At 40.6% G+C, this 10,608-nt stretch overlaps 1 protein-coding gene across 1 annotated transcript; it reads right to left on the reverse strand.

Annotated features, from left to right (window-relative positions):
* Nucleotides 1-859: 859 nt before the first annotated feature.
* On the reverse strand, nt 860-10,377 carry XRCC2 (X-ray repair cross complementing 2). The gene is made up of 4 exons (XM_029964689.1): nt 10,291-10,377; nt 10,146-10,178; nt 7,966-8,047; nt 860-2,300 (listed from the first exon to the last, which is right to left on the reverse strand). The coding sequence occupies exons 1-4, from the start codon at nt 10,375-10,377 to the stop codon at nt 1,585-1,587; spliced, it is 918 nt and encodes a 305-aa protein (XP_029820549.1). The 3' UTR covers nt 860-1,584.
* Nucleotides 10,378-10,608: the final 231 nt, after the last annotated feature.

Raw genomic sequence — 10,608 nt, forward strand, 5'->3', positions numbered from 1 at the left:
CTGAATTAAAATACATGTTTTGATGGAAGAGAAAGCACACATGAAACCACAATCTAAAAACTCATCAGCTCTGTGGAGATGCTGAAAAGGCAAAGTTCACTCGTGTCACAGTAAAGGAACAGACGGTGTGAAGAAGTGATCAGATGGAAGGTTTGAAATGAAGGGGGGGAAAAAGGAAGTTTTCCTACAGAAAGAATAATTAAACTGAACTCATTGTGAACAGACACAAGAGGGTAAATGAACTATACACAGCTGGGAATCCAGACATACATTCAGCTTGAAAAAGCTGCCTCAGAAGTCGGGAAATTCAAAGGTAGGTGTCTCACAACAGAGTTTTTTAGGCACCTTCCCCAAAAAGATGGATACTCAAAAGAGCTAGATACTCCTTAACATGCATTTTTGTTAATAATCTGCTCAATCTAAACTATAAAACGTGCTGTGCAACATGACTGAACGAATATCGCTGTGAGAAATATTTCCCCCATGTTTGAGTAATTTGAATTTGTAAGCTAATGTAAGTTTTTGTATTAAATAATGTTCTGTGTGCAATTTTCTTTCTTGTAAAGCACTTTGAAGCTTTCAAAGGGCACTCTAGGTTCATAAATAATATGGTATTCTTTGCCAGAACTGTAGGGCATTTTCCATAAATCCCGAATCTTCTTTGCCAGAATTGCAACATGTTGCATGCCAAATCCTGCACACAAATGTTCTACATGTGGCAAATACATATTGGTAAAGACCAGAGGCATGGCATTCCTGGATTTCTTAGAGAGAGTGGGGGCAGGGAAAGAAGTGGGAAGGAATAACAAGGGAGGGAAGAGAGAAAAAATGTCTGTACATCATTTAAAAAAAAAAAACAACAACGAAAAAACCCCCACACACCCACCCCAAACAACCCATAACCAGCACTTAATTATTTTCAAAAGCTAAACTATTTGCTGCATGTAGCACAAACTCACAGGTACCCAGAACTGGGTCTTTAGTTTACCTTCAGTTATGGAAATCAGGCCTCTTTTTCTGAGATGGGTGTAGATTTTTCAAACCCAGATGTTTGTAAAGGCCAGAACACCTGCAATCCCTGCTCCTCCCAGAACATGCCAATGGAAACAGAGTGTCTGCGACCCTGGAGCAGCAGAGTCAGGACTGCCACCACTTCACAGGCTGTGACCATGAATCCCCTTCTTCAGGCAAAGAGGTGAATACATTTCTTATGCCCACGGCTACAGGGAATAAACCAAGGCCAATGTCTATAAAGTGAACTCTCGCCTCTCCACAGCCTCCCCCAGGGACCAAACCACGCTCCTACTGCTGGAGCTTGGAAGAGAAGGGGTGTAAAGCAGCAAGACCCAGAAATTCAATCAGTGCATTTGGCCACATATCACACAGGTTAGATTACTGAAGGGTACTTGGAGTTTAATGTGTCTTTGGTTAAGCATGAACAAAAATGTCACTAAATTTTAAGAAAATGGTGACAAAAATTCTTAATCACTCAGCAACAACCAGCTAGTTTTAAAGGTACCAGAAACTACTTAGACCTAATCAGGTGTTAAGCACCAAGAGTTGCTAAAGGTTTACAAACTGAAGTTAAAACTGAACTCCACCTTCTGCAACACTAAATGAACGTTTTACTACCTGGTTTCTTTTGAGGTGGCAAGAAATGACTGTAAAACCATTGCTGTTGCCAGAACTACATTGCTTAGAGAAAAATATCCTGTGGGTTACCATTTGTTGCCACGATTTACAAAGATATGGTCTATAGTCTGTATCAGTTTCATGTGGAAGTTTTAAAGGGAAAAAGCCTTCTGCAGAGTTTGCAGATTTCTGCATAAGTGTCTGTGTTGTTGCAAAGAGGACCAAGTGGTGCTGTCTCACAAGCTTTTCAAGAAAGCTGGCACATTTCTTCAGATTCATCTCCTGCAAGGTAAGACTCTCCCCTCCGTTGCTTCTGTCTATCCAATAAAAAGCTGATATACTGTCTAAAAGCAGAACACAGAGCGAGGGGTGAGCGCAAAACAGGTTTTCTAAAGAGTAGAGAGTGAGCAGTAACTGAGTGCTGCTATTGCAGTTCACAAGGAAAAGCCTTCCCAGGCACTGCTTTATCATTTCCTCCGTCCTTTGTGCCAGCCTGTTCTCCAGAATGGTAACCAGGCGGAGCATGTCGAAGTGGTAGTCTGTGTCAATGAACATGACTTCCACTTCCAGCCCTCCTCCTGACTTTGGAATGATGCAGCGGGCTATGAGGTGATAGAGCATTTCCGTTTTTCCTGTTCCTTCTGCCCCGTGGAATTCAATGATGTCTCCTGTGCAAAAACAAGGTAAGCACATTATCAGGTAAGAGCACTTATAGCCCAGGGTCACTTCTCAGTGTTTACTGAACCAATACTTGCTATTCCACAAATTGGAACGTGCATTTTGGAAAGCTTGATATGCATTAAAAATGTTTAAATCCTGGTTAGCATCTACAAAGAGACATTTCAATTTTCAAGAAAGGCCTCTAAAGTCGAAAAAATCAGCTGGGAACAAAGGCTGAAAACCTCTGCCAATAGCACCTAGGACACCAGTATCAGTGAAAGGTTGGCAACTGGATTTCATTGGTACCATCACAGGTCGATGAAAGCAGAGGAGGAAGATGTTATACAGAAGTGGCTAAGAAACCATCTACATTATGCACACACAAGCAAGGAATAAATTAAAAAGGACAAGCAAAACATAACAAAATTGATATATCAGAGGTCCAAATCATGTTGGCACATCTATTTTCACAGCACAGCCTGTCCTTCAGCATTTCATGTCTTCTATAAGCTTGTTCAGTACCTGCACATGTCACAAGATACCCACAGGAATCTGTGACTGGTGAAGAGAACACCAGTAGGTTTATTTAGCACTTATATTCTTCTGTGCTGATCATAATATGAAACTGCTTTTTTTGACAAAGGGGACTCGGATTCCTTCAACTCCAGGCAACACCTCTGTCTGAAGAAAAGGATCTCCGTTCATAAAAGGATTCAGCCCAATTGCCTCATCCATGTGGGTCAGTAAAATACATATCACATAAATTTAAAATGTTAATTAAAACCAGCATTCCACTTCATTAGGAAACCAGTTCTTTTGTTGGATGTGAATGCAAGCTTTTTTTTTAAGTCTTATCCAAAGTCTCCTGATGTCTTGAGCCAGAATCTAAAAAACGTTAATTTATTAGTCGTGTTTTATAAATTCTTAATTTTGGGAACTGGATTATTTATTTATGACATTTTGGATTTTAGGTAGAAGGGTAAATACGTGCAGTAAGGAGAGTCACACAACTGTAATTGTAGGAAGGTGAGAGATTTCCATGGCCTTGGCAAGTGCAAATGGCATAACAGCTTTTCATAGGGAGATGTGAGAGTAGAGAATTAATTGCAACTTTCCTTAAACGTGTTTGTGCCTGCCCGAGTTAACAGGGTTTTTCAAGTCACTGCTCAACTTCCAGAGGATGTCCTTGTTCACAAGTGTGTATAATGCCAAGATGCAGCTCAGGATGAGGGGCAGAGGGTGGTGGGGAAGAAACCAAGCTCTTACTTCACCCTTTGCAAGCATTAAAAGCAATTTACACCTGATGTGACAAGTCTGCCCATTTCCGTGGCACTCACACTGCCCGCCTCTCCATAATGGGATTCCTGCTGCTCCACGACTGCAATTCCATTTCTATGAATTTCTGATACTTCAAAATTTATTTAAAAGCTTGACTGTCTCCCAAACCTTTACTTAGCTGTTTCAAATGGCTCACCCACTTTTGAGATGAAAGACCACTACATTTGCTGGGACACAAATCTTCATTTTCTCTTCCTGTCCAGGGGTCAAATGTCCAACTCTGGCACTTGCAGCCAGTGGCTGCTCTGCTGTCACACAGCCTGTGCCAGCGACCTAACCACGCCCTGGTGGGGTAAGACAGCAGCTTGGGAGAACTCTTTCTAAATGTCCTGGTAGGTCATTCCCTCATATTTCATCTATTGAAATATTTTAGAGCAATTGTGCAAGGCACCTCTTGTTAAGGTACAAAGTGTATCTTCTGTCTGCCACTGGCTTTGTGCCACCCTGACTGGCATTTCTGAATCCACACCAGTAAGTGAATGGGGCCAACATGTAATACAGGTGCCTCACCTGCCTTTACAGCAAAATATGACCTATTTGATTCAAAAAGTTATTCTGGGAAATAAATGCTCCACTTTTTCCATTTGAAGATGCTCTAACAGGATGTCTGTGTGCTACAGAATAACACTGGATGAGATTTTGTTATTGGCAGAACTACTAAACTTACTTAAGTAAAAATTCTAAAAATTGAATGATAAAAATCAGTCTGAGAAGTTTTTGTGGTGGTGGTTTATAAATGTTGACAGCAAGACAGCCAAGCACCCCTCAAAGTTTGTTCAACATTGCTGAAAAAGATAGACAGCTGCACTGTAGTTTGACCAAGACACTGGAGTTACTTTGAAAAGAGTAACAGCTTGGACTGCAAGAAAACCTCAAGAGGGCTGGGGATTTCTGTGCCTTCCTGATTATCCCAGAGGTTGCCCACAAGAAGAATGGGTGCAAAATAGAAGCCATTTATAGCAACATCTATAAATGTAGGGTTTCAATGAATTAGCAACCAGGCTGTTAGAGTAAGATAAGAGGGGAAATTCATTCCTCTGGATCAGAGAGGACAAACCATGACACAGCAGAGGAGGAAGTGAGGCCAGCAATGTTTTCAAGAAGCCTCTGACACCCTCACAATAGGTCACAGAAGAAACTGAGTGATCAATGCTAGCATGAGCCATTAACGTCAAAATAACTTTGAAAGGAGGATTAGTAAAAAGACACTGTCACAGGATGAGAACAGGCTGAGAGGGAGAGGAGGAACAGACACTTTAAACATGGAAGAAGGTTAATGGGAATTTTTTCTATTAGAACAGGTGTTGGCAGACGTTAAACATATCAGTAGATGAACGTTCCATTAGCTTGGCAAAACATGTAGAAGACAAACTAATTGGGTTAATAAAGACTTAAGTTTGCGAAGACTTAACAGATGGAGATGGATAAGCAGAGTGATTTCATATGAAATTCAGCAGTGATGAATTCAAGAAGTAGATTTTAAGGAGTCACCCAACACATTGCTTGGCTCATGGTAGCTTGAACTGGCCCACGATGGGCAGACTAAAGAGAACAAAAGTCCACTGCTATGAACCAGCATGCAGGGTAAGCTAAATGATGCTGCATAAATGTAAATATTTACACAACATTAATATATTTTTAACTGAAACTTTGTGCTCAGTCCTGGTCATCGATTCGGTGTTACCTTTTGAATGAGAGGAGCCTTGTTTCTGTCTGCAATCATTCCACCATCAAATGCTGGCTAAACTATTCTCTGACACCGCAGTTCCACACAGGCTGTTGGAATACTCAGCAATAACTATGGATTTCACATCATCCCATACCTTGAAGTTACTGGGCTGGTGATTTACAGCAGTGTGCAGAAGCTGTCGCTAATATTTATACCATTTATAAGTGAAGTAGAAGGGCCCAATATTTATTCCAAGTTAATGTTGGGTGTCATGCTATTGCTGAACATCAGAGCTTTACACTGACACCCACACCTTCATGCCACAGGCACAGGGGAAATATGACTGGCAATAGGGGAAGATTATTTAAAGCTTGTGTCACTTTTGCTCCATTCCAGAAGAGCTTAAATGGTATGTAATTAATGTGCTTATGTGTTCTTAAATATGCAAGTCCATCATAATTAGAAGCAGTAGCTATATTACCTGTCCCTATTTTATAGTACTCTGACATGCACGTAAGGAACACTTAACTACAACGTAACATTTGGTAGTTTACTGAAATTCCATGTATGTGTTTGTTTTAAATACCATCAAGAAAAATAAAATTTCGGTCCCTGCATTACTTTAATCACAGCATTTTAGATTAAGAGCTGTTCAGTACAGACTTCGTGGGCAATCTATCACAGCATTCCACAGTGACCCACTAAAAGTCAACTTCATGACAAATGGAGAGGAAGGTCTTCAGTGGGGATTTAGGACTGAATAATGAGAACACACATCAAAACAACACATGGGCTCAAATGAATACCGTGGTATTAAAAGACAAGGCAAAAACGTAATAGAAAGTGAAGTCAATTTATGTATACAGCTAAAGATCTGTGCTAATATGTTAGGCAGCTTCATTGATGTCAGCCAAAAAGCATGGCAAATTATGGGTAATAATTGATGCCATTTATTCAATGCAGAAGAAAAATACAAGTGCTTCAAAAGCTCAATAACTCTGTTGGCACAGAGAAACCAGTGATGAATTTTATAAGGTTTCCAGCCATCTTAGAACTGAGGTTCTGGAACAGTCTTTGGACAGACATGAACAACCTACTTAACTTTAAGAGCAAAGCAAATAATTTGACATGAAATTATGTAATGCTGTGGACTTCGGGCAATTACTAACCCTCGAGAAGGCTTCTTAAAGTCTGTTCAACCAGAACATGGCCAGTTTAATCTCAAACATCTGTTTCTCGTGTGTAAAGTTAACTTGAAAAAATCCCAGACTAAAATACCAGCACTTTCTATTAGTGCATTTTTTTAAAACATAAAGATCTCATCTTTTAAAATAATTAAGAATTTGAGAGCCTTGTGAAACATATACCAATTTCCTTACTGTTTCTTAATTCTTCCTGTGGATAACAAAGAGCTTCAGAATTGAGAGTATTTAAATATTCTTCTGTGCTCCACTTGCACTGGCTTACCAGTATTTCTCTGCCCTTTATCCTTGTTATGTCACATTTGAAACTTTTGGGGCAGGAATCATATACTGCTAAACCCCATAGGTATTCTCAAGTGCTGCAAAACAACACAGGGATAGTCTCACAGTGACTGTGTTTGTAGACTAAGCATCATCTCTCCTCCAATTATGCTGATTCTTTTTATTGCTATTTATTCTGAACCTTCTACATTTGCAGGAATTCAAATTGCAGACAAGTGTGCTGATAACCACTGCAGCCACACACTTGCCATATGAAATCCACTCACTCATACATTCATTCCACAACAGTAGTACCTCACCCACAAGATCCTTGCATTTTGCCACTCATGTGCCTTTTTTCCTACATATTTCTAATTTTGTGTAATTGGAGTTGTCTCTTCCATAATGAAATTCAAGGAATTTCACACAATCTGGAAAACCAATCTGACTTCCTGAATAGTGTGTTAATTTCTATTTAGCTCATAAAAACATCCAATTTTGACCTTAAAACTTCTTCCTAGAAGAATCTCCTTTAAACTTGTAGTACTGGTGTCTTTGGGAGGTTGCTTGATTCCTCCAGTTTGAAATTCTCCATGAGCCACGTTGATCCAAACATTGCCCATGAACTCATTCAGCTGATTAGTGCCTATGTCCACAATGGAATTGTTTCAAAAGTTCCATCTAAGTATAATTAGGATTTTTCAGGCCACAACTAAATGGCTTGATGACTTGGCTTTATTGAAAAGTACTGTTTGCTCATGCCCCTTATCCTAAATTTTCCAGACCACTCTACATCACTGAACTCTTTGCTATTCACTGAACCTCATGTTCTTTGCAAATTTCTGCAGTTATGACTTTGTGGTGGATGTTTAGACCACTGACTAAAAAAAACTAAGAGGTTTAATGACAGACTCTACAACAAAATGGTGTAAAACTACTAAAAACTGACCAATGTGCTTGGTACTTACTCACCTACACCTGTGTTTTGATATGCATGAAGCAGACTTTAAAGTCCACTTAATAATGTTTGGAATGGTGACTTTGCATCATTCCATTTTATCTAGTTTGCATAGAAATACATCAACAATTAAAATTTTGATCCAGGGCAAAATCATCTACTTGTAAGATGATGTCTGTCACATTGCTCTGAGAGCACTTTTACACGGACATTTTTCCATAAATGGGATAAAGACACATTTTTACCATGAACAGGAGATCCTTCCTCAGCAAACAGATAAGGTTCCAGATTCTTCAGAGAGCCTCTGCCCTCGAGTCGCGCCAGCAGCTTTTAATGACAAGAGAGAGAGACACACTGTTAACTCAAAATAATGGACCTAAGGAATAAACCCTAAATCTGACAGTTTTCCATGACAGCCCTATATCAAAAGATTAGCCTGATTTTAAAAATGTTTTCAAAAATACACGTGGAAACATATAGTCTGGACTACAGGCGGTTCCATCCTCACAAACAATGAGCACACGGATTCAATGGCAATGAGGAGTGGATATATTAGGGGAAATAAAAGCTTAAAAAGAAAAGCTGCACAGGTAGATTAGCAAGAGGGACTGCCTCTGGTACACAGCAGTGCTGCCACTGGGAAGAACAAAGGGAAAGAAGATCATTTGTAACAACCACCACCTTCACAAAAAACTACTGGTTGAGAGGTGAAACCTTACCCATTATCAATCTCCTGAGTCAGTCCCTTTGAGTATTTTTAAGTAAAACCATGTGCATTTCACCTGAAAAGTTACACAGGACTCCTCTGGGCTGCAATCCTATTATATCATAGTTACTTGTTCAAACAGAGTATGGATTAAGAATGATCAAAAGTAATTAGTCACCAGTGGCCCTGCAAGAACCTTTCTAAAGCAAGCTTGAATTTGTAAAGCATGTTCTCCAAAGCCCCTTGTAAACCAAGACCATTGTAAAACAAATTAGTTCAAAGTTCATGGACAGTTTCTTAAATGGAGAGGTATTTGCATAGCAAGTAGACAGGTATTCACATAACCTGTGTTATTAGTAATTCTAGTACACTGCATAAACCAAGAACTAACATTTCCCCCAGTACCAGAGCTGTTATTCCCCACATGTATTCCCTACACATGAGAAAGGACATTATTGGGATACTCAGTGTCACCAGAGCACGTACCCTGGTGCCAAATACTTCATTCTCCAACACGCCCAGTTGTCATTTAACGATCTGAACAAAACAAATCCTGTTCAGCTTTATCCCATCCTCCTCAAGACCAAACCAGCAGTAAGCACACACCTTTAAACACCTGCTGCCTTCTCTTGCTTTCCTCTATGCCACATCCACAAGCAACACTTGCTCTGAATTGTCTTAACAGTTTTTTAAAGAGTTGTGTTTGCCTTTCATAGTAGAATAAAACTCCATTAAATGGCCCTGAATTTACTTCAAGTGGTCACGATGGGAATGTGTGACGTTTTCATTGACATTTTAATGGTCCCTTCCATTAACAAAATGTCAGCATGTTTGCCTTGGCCCACTCACACCTATCCAGGAGAGTTTTCTGACTCGTCCACTGAAGGGCCAGAAAAACACTTGAATTGACCTTGCTCTGGCACTGTGGATCCTCCCAGTACATTTCACATATTTGTGCAGCACAGAAAACACTCACATGGTGAGCTCTGGAGTATTTTGGGAACCAGTAGGGTTCTGTGACCCAGACAAAGGAAAAATCCAAATGGACATATGTACACAAGAATACAGGAATGTATCTTGGGACATATAAACCAGATCTCAACTACCAAGAAAGACCCTACATGTGCAGCTCTTCTGTGCAAGCAGCTGCCAGTGCCTGGCCCTGGCCCCTGGCTAGAAGGGCTGGGAATTCACCCCCTCATCCAGCAGTGGGAGTTGAGAGAAAGAGGAAAACCACCACAGGCTGCTGCTTGCTGATGCTCTTTGCTTCTTAGCAGAGGAAGCACCTCTCCAGCACTCTGGGATAACAAGGGGCTGGATCACGGGCACTGCTGGGTCCAGGAGTCACAACTATTGCTGGGCTAAACACATTTCTGCAGCCTCCTGCTCCTAAATTTATTTCTACATTAACAAATACATCCCCTGTAGTTTATTTCTTCTGAAACAATGAGCCCATGTCTCCTCTTAGACTGTCACCTCTTAAAGCTTACTGCCAGAGCTTTGGAAACACATGGTAGATTGATGGGCATCATTTAAATATGAATCTGCAGTTATTTAAATGACAAGTTTATATATTAATTTTAAATAACTACAGGTGCTTACTCTGAGCACTGCTCATGTAGGTAATTTATGGTAATTTGCTGATGATAGTGCACCTGTGTTTTTATCAAACTTGTATTTACTTCCGAGATCTGAAGCAGAATCTCCAAAGGCACTTGCCTCATTAATGTCGTGCTGGGAGCAACGGGGTTCCTGGCAGAAAGAGGAACAATTTTCCTTCAACTCTCACAAAGGTTTGTCCACACCAGAGCAGAAGTGATGGAGGCGAAGCTGAGATGAGGCTCCAGACAGGCAATCCCCTCACCTTTGCCCGCATTCCAGGCAGGGACAGCACAGGGCTTTCCAAATCGGCAAAAGCCACCCTGGCTCTGTTCCAGGGCAGCATTTCCATTTTGCCTCCCCACATATTCATGTGTAAAATGAGGAGGAGGGGAAATCTACAGGATTTAAAGGTTAATCTGGAGGGTGAACATCAGGTGTCCCAGGCTTTGCCACAGACGCTGTACAGCACACAGCACTGCAGAAGAGAGTTTTGAGTTGGAAGGGCTTGGGAAAAAAACCCCAAGGCAATATCACTTATGTACTAGAGATTTCAGATTCCATAATCTAACTGCAGATGCTC

Source organism: Manacus vitellinus, unplaced genomic scaffold (assembly GCF_001715985.3).
Source record: "Manacus vitellinus isolate BGI_N305 unplaced genomic scaffold, ASM171598v3 scaffold_79_pilon, whole genome shotgun sequence".
NCBI lineage: Eukaryota > Metazoa > Chordata > Aves > Passeriformes > Pipridae > Manacus > Manacus vitellinus.

Coding starts and splice junctions, on each gene's coding strand:
- XRCC2 (XM_029964689.1), bottom strand. CDS start 10,377: ATGGAAATGCTGCCCTGGAACAGAGCCAGGGTGGCTTTTGCCGATTTG. Junction 10,179..10,290: donor TGCCTGGAATGCGGGCAAAG/GTGAGGGGATTG, acceptor TCTTTCTGCCAG/GAACCCCGTTGCTCCCAGCA. Junction 2,301..7,965: donor GGAAGGATCTCCTGTTCATG/GTAAAAATGTGT, acceptor GTTTTTGCACAG/GAGACATCATTGAATTCCAC.